This window comes from Scatophagus argus, chromosome 23, assembly GCF_020382885.2.
Source record: "Scatophagus argus isolate fScaArg1 chromosome 23, fScaArg1.pri, whole genome shotgun sequence".
NCBI classification, from domain to species: Eukaryota; Metazoa; Chordata; class Actinopteri; family Scatophagidae; genus Scatophagus; species Scatophagus argus.
Window position 1 is genome coordinate 15,666,848 of NC_058515.1, and position 16,903 is coordinate 15,683,750.

General features: G+C 45.4%; 2 protein-coding genes and 1 long non-coding RNA gene across 8 annotated transcripts in view; 2 read left to right on the forward strand and 1 right to left on the reverse strand.

The window, feature by feature from the left end:
• The window catches only part of LOC124054914 (cysteinyl leukotriene receptor 2-like), a 31,109-nt gene extending 16,568 nt beyond the window's left edge, over positions 1 to 14,541 (forward strand). For 2 of the 3 annotated variants that reach the window (XM_046381447.1, XM_046381448.1), the window contains exons 3-6: positions 10,278 to 10,467; positions 11,814 to 11,981; positions 12,057 to 12,224; positions 13,583 to 14,541. In XM_046381447.1, the coding sequence (XP_046237403.1) occupies positions 10,361 to 10,467; positions 11,814 to 11,981; positions 12,057 to 12,224; positions 13,583 to 14,105 (966 nt within the window). In that variant the 5' untranslated portion in view covers positions 10,278 to 10,360 and the 3' untranslated portion in view covers positions 14,106 to 14,541. Of the gene's footprint in view, positions 1 to 5,819; positions 7,926 to 10,277; positions 10,468 to 11,813; positions 11,982 to 12,056; positions 12,225 to 13,582 lie in introns of those variants that run through there. The other variant, XM_046381446.1, reaches the window with a different exon arrangement.
• Positions 8,600 to 16,903, reverse strand: part of LOC124054925 — a 13,118-nt gene continuing 4,814 nt past the window's right edge. Inside the window, exons 1-4 of one of the 3 annotated variants that reach the window (XR_006842512.1) lie at positions 15,770 to 16,132; positions 11,599 to 11,970; positions 10,394 to 11,519; positions 8,600 to 9,760 (exon numbers count right to left, since the gene is read on the reverse strand). This is a non-coding gene — a long non-coding RNA (uncharacterized LOC124054925). Of the gene's footprint in view, positions 9,761 to 10,393; positions 11,520 to 11,598; positions 11,971 to 13,179; positions 13,442 to 15,769; positions 16,133 to 16,903 lie in introns of those variants that run through there. The other 2 variants (XR_006842513.1, XR_006842511.1) reach the window with 2 other exon arrangements.
• kif1c (kinesin family member 1C) overlaps positions 16,407 to 16,903 on the forward strand; it is a 15,964-nt gene continuing 15,467 nt past the window's right edge. The window contains exon 1 of one of the 2 annotated variants that reach the window (XM_046381422.1): positions 16,407 to 16,798. The gene's annotated coding sequence lies outside the window, so the exon portion shown is untranslated. The remainder of the gene's footprint in view (positions 16,799 to 16,903) is intronic. The other variant, XM_046381421.1, reaches the window with a different exon arrangement.

Here is a 16,903-nt window from a genome sequence, read left to right on the forward strand (position 1 = left end):
TAGGATAGAATGACCGGGTTATGTGATTGGTCACCGCAGCGTGATGCTGGGTTGCAGTGTTTTTCCAAAAGTTGAAGTATAAATAGAAAAACATCTGTTTTAAACCAGGAGAAGCACACTGCTGACACTCCAAATGAAAACCACCGCAATGCCTGACTGACAGACAAGAAGCGTGCAGGCTGTCTTACCTTCTGGAGGTGTGTTGGAAGATGAAGGTTTCTGCTCAGGAGCCTCTGATGATTCTGCTAGACAGCTCTTGTCTTTTTATATGCATCCTCACTGCTGTTCCCACCCTCTGAGCCAGAGAAGGTGAGGAGGGGGTGGAGTCAACAGCCATTCAGTATCCTATCAAATGTGAAAAATGGTTGCAATTTGCCCTTCTGCTCTGATGCCACAGTGAGGCTGACCTTCGACCTTCTGAATATCGAAAATCACCACTTCACCAGTTGTGCGTATTTTAGATCCTGAACAGTTCATCAGAACTGAAGAAGTCTTTTGGACGAGACGAGAAACGTCCTCGTTCATAAACTGAAGTCCAGCTGCCCCAACTTAAACTCATCTATGCTTTCATCCTGTTTGATTTTAAAGGTGTCCACAGGCATTACATTTCCTCTTACTTTGGTTCTAAATTTCACATGACCTCACGAACTTACAGATCTGCTCTGAGCGAATATACCAACAGACCGATGTCGCAAACTCACTGGACAAACTATCTGACTCTTCCTCCGTGACGTATTACAAACAATATGATGGGAGTTACGGTTCGTGGCTGAGGAGCTTGTGCCAAAAAATACATTCATGTGTTCTGATTTTGATTCAAAATTTCCACACAGAAAAGTTCACATACACAAGAGTCACAAGTCACACACAGATTTTTCTTTTAAATCTTTTTGAGTTGATCCAGTTATTTAAGCATCTGACAGTCACACAGGTTGAACTACATGTCATGTCTGACATAAGACACAAAACCTTCAGCATTCCTGACTGAGGGTTTGTCCAGAGGTTTATCTGATGTTGTAAATTCTCTTGCTTAACAGATTCCACAGAAATTTGTGCTCCTAACAGAGGAGAATGTAACTGGACAAGAAACTGCCCACAAGACTGTGACACCTGTCATGGACCTCATCATTAACTTAGTTCAATGTAGACAGGGTTCAAAGGAGTCAGAGGGGTCAAACATGCAGTTAGTTTTAGTCCACAAAAGAGTTGTTATCATGTCCTCTGTAGAAGGCAACTGAACAAGCAGCAGTTTGAAGAGAAGCTGTGACCCTGTGTGAAACAAGATGCAACACAACGCGATCATTTGCTCATTCGCTCAGCTCTGAACCAGACTGCAACAACTACACAGCTGCTCTCTGTGGACTGTCATGCAACCTCTACAGATATTCAGGCATGTTTTGCTGTGAGCGAGTGTAATAGTTATGTCCAATGTTATTATTGTAGCAGAGAATGAAGGCCTGCCCTGCTTCACAGCAGCGTTGCTCCTTATAGGAAAATTCCCATATTGTTAAACCAGACTCAGACTTCACTTTATTGATGCCTTTGGGATGACTCACACAGGGCAGTTTGGTTTGCAAACAACAACTATTTGCAAACAGGTATAAAAACAAAACAACAAGAAAACAATAAACTTTTAGCTAAATATGGAAAGCAGAGATATGAACAAAATAAAATAAATACAGACATGTTATGGCTAATAAGTTACTGCACAGTGAGTGGCTCCACTCCTCCCCTTCTGTCCTCTGTACCCTATGTGTACTCTGTGTGTACTCTGTGTGTACTCTGTGTGTACCCTGTGTGTACTCTGTGTGTACCCTATTTGTACCCTATGTGTACTCTGTGTGTACTCTGTGTGTACTCTGTATGTACCCTGTGTGTACTCTGTGTGTACCCTATTTGTACCCTATGTGTACTCTGTGTGTACTCTGTGTGTACTCTTTTTGTACCCCGTTGGGCTGTATGTACCCTGTGTGTACTCTGTGTGTACCCTGTTTGTACCCCGTATCCCCCTCCTCCCCCCAAGAGGAAGAGGAGCTGTAGAGCCTGATGGCATGAGGGACAAAGGAGTTCTTGAGTCTGATGGTCCTTCAGTCTTTCACAGGCTCCGCTGGTTGCTAATGACGGTGTGCAGGGGGTGGCTGGCATTGTCCATAATGTCCAGCAGTTTGTCCAGTGTCCTCCTCTCTGCCACCGTCAGCCGGCCTGCCAAATCAGTTTATCCAGTCTGGACGTGTCCTTTTTGGATGCTCTTGTTTATTCTTGAAAACCCGGACTTCCTGCCAGGCTGTAAGGACCAGGGCTTTAAAGTGTGGAGTACCCACTGAAGAAAACAGGTGATCTGTTTGAAGACCAGATTTTACGATCCTTTCAGCAATTTGGTTTATTTAATCAAAGTGACTCCTACAGATATTTGCAAATTAGAGATTTCATAGTTCAAGACACGACCTTAATGACCAATAACACCACTTCATGTGTGGAGAAGGCCCTGTCTCTGCAGATTAGTCAGAAATGCATTATTGTTTTTTACAGAGGCCTGAACTCTAAATCTCCTCTGACCTCACAAACCACCAAGCAGGCGTGGGAGAAAGATCTTGCTGTTGCTATAGATGATGCTGACTGGCAAGAAGTCTGGTCTCAAGTCATGAACATTTCTGTGTGTCACCGCACCAAATCCATACAGTTCAGAATTGTATGTTGCAGGCCTATAACACCTGTTGTCAAGAACAAAATGGACGCTAACAACTCCCCGTTTTGCTGGAAGTGTCATTCTGAGACTGGTGATTATGTTCACTGCCTCTGGTCATGTGTGAAGTTACAAAGGTGTTGGTCCAGTATTGTGACTGAACTCACTGCTGTCTTTGGTGTCTCAATACGTATGAACCCTATGTGCCTGATACTCGGCCTCCCGGATGGTCAGATCACTGACAGCAAACACAGGAGACTTTTCAATATACAGACTGCTGCTAGAAAGAATATTTTACTCTTCTGGACCAACAAAAAAGTCATGGCACCACATTGTGAGTACATCACATGCATGCTTCACTCCAAAGCAGAAGCTCTCTGTAAGCTGTGGGACCATTGCTAGCAGCACATTGGGCCCACGCTGCCATCCTTTCCCAGGTCAGCGTAGCCTGTCTGTGTGACTTTGTTCTAAAGGCTCACTATCTAACACCTTCTGGCCTTGCTATGTTTGTATGCTTTGTACTGATTGTCATCTGGATGCTTCCTTGTCTTGCTGGATGGAAGATGTTTATTGATGTCTGTTTGCTGCACCCACATGCCCACATTCTGTTGTATTTTCCTTTTCTGTCATGTCTGAGCAGTCCCGTGTGGTTTGCGTTTTGAGAAAATGTAATAAAAACATTTTTTTTTAAATGTTCTTGTTTTATACTTGAACTTACATTAAGAAAGTGTGTAAAAACTCCAACAGAATTTGCTGTCATTTCTTTTTCATTTATTTGAACATTAGAAAATGTGTCTGTGGGATGACTGGATCGAGTTATTTTGGCATAACAACATCACACAGCGTGTTAAGCTGACATCCCAACGCAGCGGCGACACCTGTGACACCTGTCAGACCTGTTGGTACGCACAGCTCAGCATCATGCTTGTGGCGGAGCATGTGAACGTGGCCCAGGGGTCAGAGGCATGACTGAAACATGTAGTTTGTTCAGGTCCACATCAGAAGAGTCATTACTGTGTCTTCTACAGAATGTAACTGAACAAGGAGCAGTTTGAAGATAATTTCCCTGCAGCAATGCTGTAAATCCCCACACCTGTAACATGTTCTTCATACGTTTCAACAGGTCATTGCAATTCATCAGAACAAAAGTGAGGAATTAAACTTGATGCTAACATTCAGAGTGACGCTGTTTCTGTGTGGGGAAGAGAGTCACTGAATCTGTTCTGTCCAGAGAAACCATCTGGACAGAGTGCAGACTGAGGCCGAAAATACAAGACACAGAAAAGACAGCGATTAAAGCTTAGGTTCAGACTGCTGGTGTTGGTGCTGCTGGTCGGGCTGCTTTTCTGGACGGTATTGAACAGTTCCACACTGACAGAATTAACAAACGGACTGAAACGGAGGAGGCAGAACGTTCTGAGGAGGAGGAAAGCGAGATGTTAGTGGATGGCAGGAACAAGAATCATTAACATTGAAAACATGCTCCCTGATTTTTTCTTTTTTCTTTCCAAAGGCTGATGACAGAGTCTATTAGATGTATTCATTCTTACTTTGTTCTTACTGGTCACTTGTCTTTCTGTGCGATGGGGCTCGAATTTTCAAGGAGCAAGGGTTGAGGGGGAAAAGGCTGCTATTTTTTCACTGTGATTTCTGAAATAGAGAAGATTTTTTGTAAAAGAGACCCACAGTCCCGCCAGTTGCAAGGCCGACTCGAGGGGGTGGGCTGAGGAGTCTGGTTCAGGTCAAAAGCAGTAATAGTTGTGGGACTGAAAATCTTTCATGCAGGAATTTTGTCCCTCAGTCTGTTGAACAGACGGTCTTTAATAACAGATTCTACAAACGTACCTGTGCTGAGGTCAGCAGGTTAGATGGGAACCACGTGGTACGCTGGTACAGGTACGCTGCACGTTGACACCAAACCACAGAGCAGCCACTTTTCTCTTTCTTTCTTCTGTACATTTTTGGTTCCTAACTAATTCTCCTTATATTTTTTAAGATATGAAGCCTATTTCATCAGTTTTTTGACAGTGTAAGTAAATGGGAGACACAAACAGTACATACTGCAATACTGCTCATACATGCTGTACATACAAACTGTATGTACAGCAACTGCAAACAGCTTCCAGCTTTCACATGCATTTCCCTTTACAGAAAATCCATCATCTAGTTTTACTGTACATGCATTCATTTGTCTCGTTTGTGTTTAAAATGGTTTAAAATGCTGGCTAACCTGCACGCTGCTATCTGCTCATACCGTCTGCAGCCTCATCATGAGTGTCAGACAGTCTGATGGCACGACACATAAAATAGATCCTCACTCTGTCGGACCTGCCAAATTAGTGATAGTTATTTGGGTTGATTGTGCCTTCAGTGAGGTCCGCTGGGCTTGAGTTTCATGATAATAAAAAACTAAAAAGTATGAGTGTCATATCCTGAAAAGAAAAAGGTTGACATAAAGTCCAGTACACAACAGGCTTCAGATTGTCTGCCATTGTCACTCTGTTATTTGTTCCAGTAAAGATGGCACAAAGAGCCAAGTTGACGCAATTCAGAAAAGTGGTAGGACAGCACACCCTATTGGTTAGCCAGTGAACTACAATTCAAAGGCAGAGAGAAAAATGGACGGCAATAGAAGAATCAACTTTATGAGCAGTATATATATTTTTACATACACACACTGAATTCGTCTTCTGCATTTGACCCATCCTTAGTTGAACACACACATGCAACACCCGGCAAATTACACACAGTGAAACACACACAGGAGCAGTGGGCAGCATCAAGCGCCCGGGGAGCATATTGGGGGGTTAAGTGCCTTGCTCAAGGGCACATCAGCCGGCTAATGGAGGGTGGGGAGCATTTTTTCCACATTAATCACTCCACCACACCCAAATTGTTCCTGCCCGTCTGGTGGGGGAATCGAACCGGTGACCCTCCGATCATAAACTATCTATAAACTACAATTGTTCAGAATGCCAGAATAAGGTAAGCCAGTTGAATCTAATGATGAGATACACAAGACTATCTTTATAATCTAAAGTTGGAAGGTTTGAAGGTTTGAATGCAAATGATGTATACTGTATAAACACTATAATCGGGATAAATACTATTCTTCTGGGCATTTTTGCCTGCCAATGCATATCCATAAACATATGTATCAAGGCTGGACCAAAAGGCAGTATAGTCCCCTTTCTGGACTGGACCTGTGGTGGAAAGACTGCAACAGGTGCGTGACGGTACCTGACTGGACAAAAGTCAAATTGTGCTCCCATGAGCTGCACCTGGTCATGAAGAGCCTGGTAAGGTGACTGTTCACTGAAGATGAAGAGATGTCCGTCCTCCCCTCTCCAGGGGTCTTTGGGATGTTGTAGGTTGAGTCTGTTCTGGGACAGTTTGGAGAGAGGGTCTTCTTCTTGCCCCATCATTTCAGACTGTCTCTGAAAATGGTGAACTGTACTTGAAGTAAATAAAGGTACCTCACATGCTAAGACGGGCTACCTCAGCGTCTAAAGGCATACGCTTTCAATTACGGTATCGTTTCAAATGACGCTAAGCGAACGTGCCACAGACCTCAACCATAACCGTTAACGTGAACTTTGTTTCATCCCGACTTTGCCTGAACGAACAGCTGGCATGCTATCACATTAACATGACCCTAAACTAACTACATGGTGTAATTGTGGTAACATGCACAGCACAAATAAAGTACAGAATCACAGTGCAGGTTTGCCGTGGATTAACGCTAACCTTTGGCTTGAACAAACAAAAGACATTTATCATTAGAAATATAATTTAGTTGGCAGATTTTATACATGCCCAATTTACCTGAACGCTTTATAGTTTCATGAAGAAAACCCAGCATTAATTCAGAGCAAAGATTTTTGTAGATTTGAGAGGGAAAACTGGGCAGCCTTTGTGCTGCGGCTCTCAGGTGTCCTATTAGCCTGGACCGCAACATGATAACATTAGCCAACATTAGGCCGAGAGGTTACTGCTCCTATGTGTCTTCAAAAGGTGTTCACATACCTTTTCTTTTCTCTTCCTTTACTTTAAATCCCAGAGGAAAGTACACTGCTTCGCCACGGGAGCCCAGGAGAGGGATATCAGCTCTGTTAATCTGGCTAACCAAGCTAACCTGACCGATAACCCAGCCGCAGGGTTTCTGGAAAACTGCTAAACCCCGCAGAAGTAACCCAGAAAAATAACCCAACCGGACCCAGAATTTGGGTTAATAAAATCAGACAGCTTTTTTTTTAAGGGTGCCGATGAAACCAAAAAGCTACATTTTGATGTTTGCAAACATCATAGCAGAGGATTAAAAGTTACTGATGTATTTATCAAGATAATAAAATAATAATGCACCATAATCTGAACTGAGACGTCAAAATATTATTACTGCAGAGGACAAAGTCTATTTCCGGCTGTTTACATTTCATAATAAAAGCACAAGACATATCGGTCTATTGACATTTTACAAACAAGACACTCTGTATAACAGCTTACTATATTAACATATGCTCGTATACAGTGTGGTGTTTATTTTAGGTTAATTTTATTTTAGGTTTAGGTTTTTATCAACCATTTGATGTGATAGAGGGCATCATGATTGACAGCTGAGCGCTGCTCCTGATTGGGTCAGACAGGTGTGTGGGTGGGAACTGGCTCCAAATGATGTCACCATTTTTTTGCTTCACTTTTGTACAGGAGGAGGAAGTGAAGACACGTCACCCAGCTTTATGTCAATGGTCTTTTCTCTTTGTCCATCGTTTTACAGTCCAACTGTGAAATCAAAACCTTTACAAAAAACAGAATCGTACAACGCAGTTTATGTTTATCATGCAGCCCCTCTGGAGGACAGAACGTTGCCGTGACGTGTTCAGGTTACGTAATCCTGTTCCTGCTCTCGTCCTGTTTATAGAACTGGAACATTTCTTTAACATCCTGACTAACTAAAGCTCAAACAGAGGTCAGAAGGTTTTAGAAAATGTCTTTGTGCTCAGATCAGAGCTCAAAGAGTGAGGAGCTGTTGAATGTGTCTTGGCTTTCTGCCCACATGTGTGTGTACGCCTCCTTCCATGGAACTCCTGTCATCCAACACGCCCACAGTCACCAAACAGCCACAGGGGGATTTGAATACTGAACCACAGCGTCGGACAGAAATAAAAGCAGGGAGATGAAAAGACAGGCGGACGGATGAATAACAACCTGCTGCTGGAGAGACGGAGCCATGACAGGATGAACAGTGAGTGACATTTTCAAAATAAAACTAGATGAGGAGCTCTCAGACCAGCTGAGGTCTGAGGGAAACTCTTGAGCTTCCAGTTCTTTGATCCTGGACAAGAGCAGAATCCTGGTCATTCAGTTTTGCAAATGTTTTGCTTTCTTGGCTTCTTGGTGTGACTTAAAAGCAGCCACGCAGGTTCTTTAGTGAGACATCGACATTTGTTTCAGGTTACTTGCTTCAAAGAAAGTCTTGAATTTAAACTTTCACTGTTTAAGATAGACTGAAGTTATGTGTTGCAAAAACTGCCCTGCAGCTAAACAACATTAGATTAGAGATCAGATTATCTGAAAAGTCAGAAAAGTCAATCAGATAACTCCAGAGAGACACAACAAGCTGACGAAACAAAATGAAAGCTGACCTGTTCGTGTTAACTCGTGGAAAGCAGGACACGACGAAGACTTGTGTGTTTAGCATGTTGTTAACTGACGACGAAAGCAGCGTTTCTCTCTGCGCTGCTGGACTTTCCACTCGCTGGTGGTCACCAAGGTCAAACATTAGAGTAAACTTCTTCGAGAACATCATAAACACAAATCAGAGAGGAGGTCACAGTAACATAAACAGGAGAAATACCACAGGAATCACTTTCAGTTCACACAAAATCTGTATTAATAATAACAAGAACATATGTCAAACTAGAAAACAACATTTTCGTTGCTCGTGTTTCTCTGCCCTTCCAAGAGTTGGATGTTTGGATTGGTTGGACTCTCATGTCTGTCTGGTCCACTGGAAGAGCCAGCAGCTGGTGGACTCGGACAAAGACTGGACCACCGAGAGACACAAGGAGAGGACGGACAGTCACATCAGCCTGTGAGACTGTGCAGGTTTGTGGCCAAAAGTTTGGTTGCTTGTGAGGCCAAATGTGTCAAAGGCACATCGGAGTGTAGGATCTGGAGATTAGTATCACTGATGTCTTCCTGAGATCTGGAGATTAGTATCACTGATGTCTTCCTGAGATCTGGAGATTAGTAGGAATGATGGTTTCCTGGGGCCCCTCAGTGATTAGGACCCCAGCCCCAAAGGCATATGGCACATAGGAAGATGGTCTTTCTCCCCCCTCTCTCGGTGTCTTGGAAAGGTCATTGGTTAATTTCCAGATGTTTACTCCTCGTTTCATGTAAACTAAACTGTATAAGCAGACAGATAGAGATGAGTGATCCATATTGGCTGGGATCCTCTCACGTGCAGGTGCTGAATTTGATGCTGAGCTTCTTGTAATAAACTTTTTATACAAGCAAGACGGCGTCAGCGGAGATCTCTTCAACATCTTCACATCATCGCCATCCAACACACAACAGGAGCTCACGTTTGGATCCGCAGTGTCGACCAATAGCAAGCGGACTAATTTCTGAGCGAGCAAAGTGTCCAAAGCTGTCGCAGCTCATTATGCAGTTTAACTGAAGCTCCAAACTGGTCTTCGACAGAGACGTGGAGAGCTTTTCACTAGGCCAACATGCCTCCTCAGGTCTCCTCCCAGCGAGGATGTGAGGAAGGACACTTCAGTGTTCCCTCACTCGAAGCTCCTCTCGTCTCGGTGCGTTTAAGGGACTGGAAGATCCTCCACAATGGCGGAGGTGGAGTCATTTCCTGCGGCCCTGACTGCTTTAACTGGACCTGACATGATGGAGCTGCTCAGCTTCGTGGTATTCCAGTGAGAAGTTCCCCCGAAGCCCACAGAGCAGCTGTCAAAGAGACGTCGATTGTGACTTAAAGCTGTTCTTCTCAGGGCACATCCACTTGGACAACAGGGGGAAACGACTACACCATCACTCACAAAGGAAACTTTCCCTCCTCTTCTACAGGATGAGAACACACAAAGCATCAAACCAACAAGGTGACCCAAACTGAAAACGAAGGCATTGAAACACTGCAAATCTGTGACACTGACAGCACTCAAAAAATAACAGAAGAAAGACAGATGTGGAAAACAATCTGACTGACACTGAAAAACATCAAAACTAAAAGATCACTAAAAGATATAAAAATAAATTGATTTCATTTTCACTGGAAGTTTTCATTTTTTATGCCAATACAACTGATTCCCAAATGTTTCAGCTTTGTTTTCAATGGCAAATTTTTATTCTCAATCCCAAAAGTCTCTCTTCCGGCCCCGTAAACAGAACATTATGACGGTAGCGCAGTTTAATTAGAGGACCAACATCACAGGAGGACTTAATGAATAAAATCTTCTTTCACCTGGGTTTGTGAACGTGTCTGAAGCCTGTCTCAGGCCTCATAGCTATTTGTGTGCCATTAAATGGTGTGTATTTAAATATATTCAGTGTGTGTGTGTGTGTGTGTGGTATATTGCAGAATACGTGCAAATCGCTCCAGTTGCTGCCTGCAACAACTCCTCAGTGACCGTGGAGTTGCTGGCGTGTTTCCATAACGATGATATGTTCAAGTACCGTGCGTACACCTTCACTTACCTTCTGGTGTTTCCCGTGGCGTTTCTCTGCAACATCGGAGCCCTGCTGGTGTTTCTCCTGCAGAGCAGCCGCAGGTCTGAACACACAAACATAACTTTGTCTCTTTGTTAAGGTCTCAGATTAACTCATCTGATGTACACTACATGAACAAAAGTATGTGGACACCCTAACACTGCACTCATATGAGGCTTTCCAGCAGATTCTGGGATTTTGTCCACATTCAGACACATGAGTGAGGTCTACACTGATTGGGTGATTGGGTGTGACACAGTCAATGTTCCAGGTGAACTGAAAGGTGTTGGATGGAGTTGAGACCAGTCAAGCTCTTCTCCACCAGACTGGGAGAACCATTTCTTCATGACGCTGTCTAACAGGACATGAAACAGGAAAGGGACTCCCATGACTGTTGCCACGCAGCAGTAAGCATGCGGTTCATACTACAAATGGAGAGAGTGTCCACACACCTTTGGCCATGTAGTGTAAGCTGAAACAGGTTCTGCTGTAAAACACTGCCAGAAGAACAGAAAAGGGGCGGGGCTTAGCGAGGGGTCAGTCAGCCACTGTTTTGTCTTTGAGATGTTCAGTGTGGCACCACCTGACACTTCTGCACTTAAACTCTGATTCGAATCAATCAGTAGTGTGAGTTTTTAAAGATCGAGACAAGAAGAAAAGAAAGATGAGCTGATATTTGTCTGAAACATATTTAATCAGCACTGAGGTGACATGTCAGGTCAGCCTGTGGATCAGTCGATATTCCACATTAAAGGGCACATCTGTACATTTCAAACAGCTCACAGTGGTTGAACCTCACTGTCATGTTATTATTTGAAGCTGTTGCTTGTTTTGTGAGCCTGCGGGTCATTTGCATATCAAGCTGCATACAAATCAGGCACAGGGACATAAATAACCAGTTTACTGCACTTCTATGCAAACATCATCGGATGAGATGATCAAAACTGGGATCGGACTCAAAACACACTGTTACTGTGTGTGTGTGAAGTACTGATAACTGATGAAATGACAAAGAGGGTGTGGAGCCACATGGCGAACGAGCTGGAGCCAGCAGCTTGAATTCAATGACAAGACAGGAAGTGATGGAGCCTGTGTTTACAGTTGAATCCCGTCTCTGTGGGAACAACAACAAACAAAACGTTAGATTGAACTTTTAGCAGGTAATATCTTTAATTCTTCACCTGTTATGTTACCTTCAGCAGCATTCACTGTCAGCTGTGCAGTGTAGGAAAACATTACTTGATCCGTTGATTGTTGGGCTTGTCAAACTTGTGAAAATCATGAAAATGTGACACACAGTTTGTTCAGTCCAACCAACAGTCCAAAGCTCAACATGATCACAAACACATTCAGAGGATTCAGATCAGAGGAACAGCAGCAAACCTTCTGTCTTCATGTTTCCCGTCAGACGCTCCGCCTCCTGCATCATCATGATGAATCTCGCCCTATCAGATGGCAGCTTCTCCCTCACCCTCCCTCTGCGATTGGCTTATTACTTTAGGGGTGGTGTGTGGGACTTCCCTGATTGGCTGTGCCGACTGTGTGTCTACTGCTTCTACGTCAACCTGTACACAAGGTAACACACACACACACACACACACACACAGTGATGATTAAAACACAAAATGAAATCCCACTCTTTCTCCCTCAGCATCCTCTTCCTCACTCTACTGAGCACGCTCCGTTGGCTCGCTGTGGCTCAGCCCCTTCGTCACCGCTCTCTGACCACGCCCACCCGAACCTTATTGGTCTGTCTGGGAGTCTGGCTGTTTGTGGGCGTGTCCTCCGCCCCCTTCCTGACCAATGGGGTGACAAAGAGGTGAGATCTCATACAGAAAAGTGAGGGGATTTTATGAGGTTTTACAGTTCAGTGCTTTCATGACAGAGGGTTTAATGATGGAGGGTTTGATGACGGAGGGTTTGATGAAGGAGGATTTGATGAGAGAGGGTTTGATGACAGAAGGTTTGATGAAGGGTTTGATGAAGGAGGGTTTGATGAAGGAGGGGTTGATGATGGAGGGTTTGATGAAGGAGGATTTGATGAGAGAGGGTTTGATGACAGAAGGTTTGACGAAGGATTTGATGAAGGAGGAGTTGATGAAGGAGGGTTTGATGAAGGAGGGTTTGATGAAGGAGGGTTTGACGAAGGAGGACTTGATGACGGAGGGTTTGATGACAGAAGGTTTGACGAAGGGTTTGATGAAGGAGGGTTTGATGAGAGAGGGTTTGATGACAGAAGGTTTGACGAAGGGTTTGATGAAGGAGGGGTTGATGGTGGAGGGTTTGATGAAGGAGGAGTTGATGAAGGAGGATTTGATGAAGGAGGGTTTGATGATAGAGGGTTTGATGAAGGAGGGTTTGATGAAGGGGGGGTTGATGAAGGAGGGTTTGGGCAGGAGCAGCAGATCCCTCGCTGAGTTGCTGCTGTGAAAATCAGAAACAAACAAATTCTCCAGCACACTGCAGACGCTGCTGGGTTGCTTCTGAAATGATGGGTTTGTGTAAACAGTGGAAAAGGTTCAGCAGCTCTCAGTGTGGAAACATTCCTGATCACACAGCTGAATCACAACAAAATGGACGCACGTTTTGGTTCTCAGCAGAGCTAAAAAAAGATCCTTCAGAACTTGTGACTTTTAAAGCACTGAGATTGATTGCTGTGATTTGTGTGGGTTCATGCTGATGAGCAGCTGCTGTCCTCACATGTTGAGACAAACCTACATGTCAGACAACAGTCCTGTCGTCACGGATTAAGAACAAGAACCTTCAGAACTTACAGAACAGGGTAGTCACCATCTCAGCAGCTCTGCACAGACTTTCTCGTCTGGTTCGGTCGTGTTGCTGGGCGATGAAGCTGCTCCGTAAGATGATCTGATTTCTGTGTTCCATCGCAACCCAAGTGGCCACCGAAACAGCTTTGATGAGGACGATGATTTGATTGACATCACAGGTCTAATGGTGACAATGGTGAGTTAGTCGGCCCGTCAGCTATAACTGCTATCTCTCTAAAATGACTCTCAGACCAGTTGGATCGCACTGAACACTGCAGCCTCTCGGGGTCCCGTCAGGACTCGAAAGACGTTCGCAGTGAGGACAGGAATCACAACATGTCTCTTCTGAATTGATTGAGAGGCTGTTGTTCATTTATTTGCTCACATTTTTGCCTGCTCTCCCTCTCAGGGAGGACATTCTTCGTTGTTTTGAGCCTTCCAGCCCCTCATCTTGGGGGCGGATCCTGATCCTAAACTACGTGGCGTTGGCTTTCGGCTTCCTGCTGCCTTTCATCACAATCATCGTCTGTTACGGCAGACTCATTCGACGCCTAATGGTCCGCTCCAGCCTCGGCGATGGCAGACCGTCCAGCAACGCTCGCCGTCACAACAGACGCCGCTCCGTGTACTTGGTCACCATGGTAACAGCGACCTTCCTGCTCTGCTTTCTGCCCTACCACGTGATTCGGTCTCTGCACCTGCACGCCGTGTGCGGCGGCTGGGACTGCAGCGTCACAGTGGCGCTGCAGCGGGCGGTGGTGGTGACGCTGTGTCTGGCAGCGTCGAACAGTGTGGTCAACCCACTGCTGTATTACTACTCCACCAGGACGTTCAGGAACCACATGAGGGACGCGCACTCCTCCCTGCTGACCAGCAGGGGGGGCTCTTTCAGGTCAGGACTGGCTCTGCTGAGGAGAAGGAACACCACCTGAGGAAGGTGGATGGTCCTCAAAGTCACCTCAGCAGCAGGACCAGTCAAAGACTCCTCACGTCCTCAGAACTTCATGTGAATGAAAGACGCCACATCAAGGATCACTGGACTGCTGCATTTATAGGATTTCTTCTGACACACACACGCACGCACACACACACACACACGCGCACGCACGCACACACACACACACACACACACACACACACTCACACACACACAAATGTTCCCTCCTGTTTGAACTGCTTCTTTGAAATGAAATATTTGTGTTTCTAGTTTTTAAAGGTTTCCGTGGAACTGAAACACTTCAGGTTTGACTCTGCATGTGAGACTTGTGTGTGTCTGTGGTTGTAAATTGTTGTAAACATGTGATGAGGGCTCAAGTGAAGAATCTTTGTTGACATTTGGTTGTTTATCTGGTAATAAACCATGTCGACATCATCACCAAGCATCTTTGTTTGAAGATCCCACAGGATCGTCTCCCTCTGTCCTCTGACGCTGAATACTTTTGCTTACTTTCACGAAATGTTTAAATCTACGGTGTAATTATTTCCCACCAGTCAGTCAGACCTGAAAGGCATCACGACTACTTTTCTTCTGATACTTCAAGCACACGTTGCTGGAATGTACTTTTACTGAAGAAAAATATCAAAGACAGGACTTATACTAGTGTATTTCTACACAGAGGTAGTGTTAACCATCTGAGTACTTGTTCCACCACTGAGTCGTGGTTATGGCACAGAAGTACTGCTGTGGGTGTGTTTTCATCTTGCTGTAATGTGCAGGAGTGTCCAGAGGGGGGCAGCACCCCTGTGTCCCACACACAAGCACACTGAACCCTCACACACTTTCTATTAATGTCACAGAGCTATGAATTGTGGGTAATCCATTAAAACCTGCAGGAGGTCCAGCAGCATGAGGAGTTTATAAAATACGAGGATTCCTTTGAACAGGAACAGCTAAAACCACGAGTCCACGAATCAGGCGAGTGACGGATAATTAATTATCGATCACTTTGACACTCTGAGCAGCCTTTTGTCATCTAAAGTAAAGTATTACCAGAGTCACAGGAGGCATTTTACTACACTGAGTACTTTTACTTCTTGCCTGATTCAGTGCAGGACTGCAGACACAGCAGCCACATGTGGCAGCAGCGCCCCCTGCTGCCACATGTGACTAATTACAGCACATAAAGAGACCTGGTCAGACAGTGTGGACCAATCACAGGAGGTCAAAGGTCACACATCATCATCATCATCATCATCACAAAGACACAAACTGAAACTTACTTTGTGGTTCATTTTTACACTGTTTTCTTTTCATGTGTGTGTGTTTCCTGACATCCAGGTGTTTCCTGACCCCACCCCCTCTTGTTTAATGGACACACACACACACACACACACACACACAAGCAGAACCTCGTGATGTTTGACATCGACTAAACACACAGACAGAAACTCAGCTGATGAAAAGTTATTTACCTAAGAGACAGACAAACAGGCAGGCAGAGAGACAGGCAGGCAGACAGACAGACAGGCAGGCAGACAGACAGACAGGCAGACAGGCAGGCAGAAAGACAGACAGGCAGAGAGACAGACAGACAGGCAGGCAGAGAGACAGGCAGACAGCAGCTCCTGCTAACAGCGCAGCCGCGGACGTACAGACCACAGTGACGCGGGTCCGGGACTGTTTGCATACAGTGAATCTCGGACTGAGTCCATCATCTTAGCTGATAGAACATCTTTGTACGTCTCACTGTAGCCTCACTGCTGCTTTAACATCCTGTGTCCGCGTGTCTCCGGTTGCAATGCAACGTCACCTGAATCTGGGGGGGACGTCATGGCGACAAGGAACAAAGATCGTCTGTGTTTCAGAGAATACACTCAAGAAAGTTTGTAATGCTTGGATTATTAATTCCAATAATCAGTGTAATCAGTAAATTATTCCAGACAAAATATTGTTAGGAATGATAAAAAATAACCCGACAATAACCGCTGATTTAGTGTACATTATGAGATAATGTGTCAAAATGAGGTGTAACGAACCAAGTGCAGACAAAGCAATACTTTTATCAAACAAAAACTTCATACATTACTACAACAAGTACTGTGCGGACCTCTTCCTGATTACACTGACGCAGGTTTTCACTGCACGAGCTAAAGCTGATTATATTTCAGAGTAGTATTCGCACTTTTCGTGTGTCGGAGTGAGACGTCTGTCCGTGTGTGAGCTGTGAGGCGGGGGCCCCGCCGCAGGGGGGGGAGGCGCTGGGCGGGGCTCGAGGCTGCTGACTGGCTGCCTCCCTGCTCGGATCCCCGCACTCCTCCGTCACGGGGACGCGCCCGCACGCACACGCACAGACCCGCTGCGCGGCCAGGCCAGCGGCCAGCCTCTCTGCCCGTCTGTCCCGTCTCTCTTCTGTCCCCGTTCCCTTCCTCACAGTCTCGCTTCTCCGTTCAGACTTTCCGCTCACACTCGGTTTACCGTTAACCCCCCTCCCGGATCAGGATCAGGATCAGGAGTTGGGCCGCCGGGCCGGACGACCAGCCGGCTGTCCTGCCGTGATTCAGCGCCCAGCAGCGGGCCTCAACTTTCCCTCACTTCGTTCCTCTGTTTGCTTTTCGTACCGCCGGACTCATCCGCCGGGCCGGACCGTCCGTCGGAGGGAGGACCGAACCGGATGAGACAACATTAGTGAGTGCTGGAACTTTTCTTTAACGCATGTGTGTGTGTGTGTGCGCGCGCGCGCGTGTGTATGTGTGTGGCAGCAGCGCCCCCACCCAACTTTCTGACTCCTCC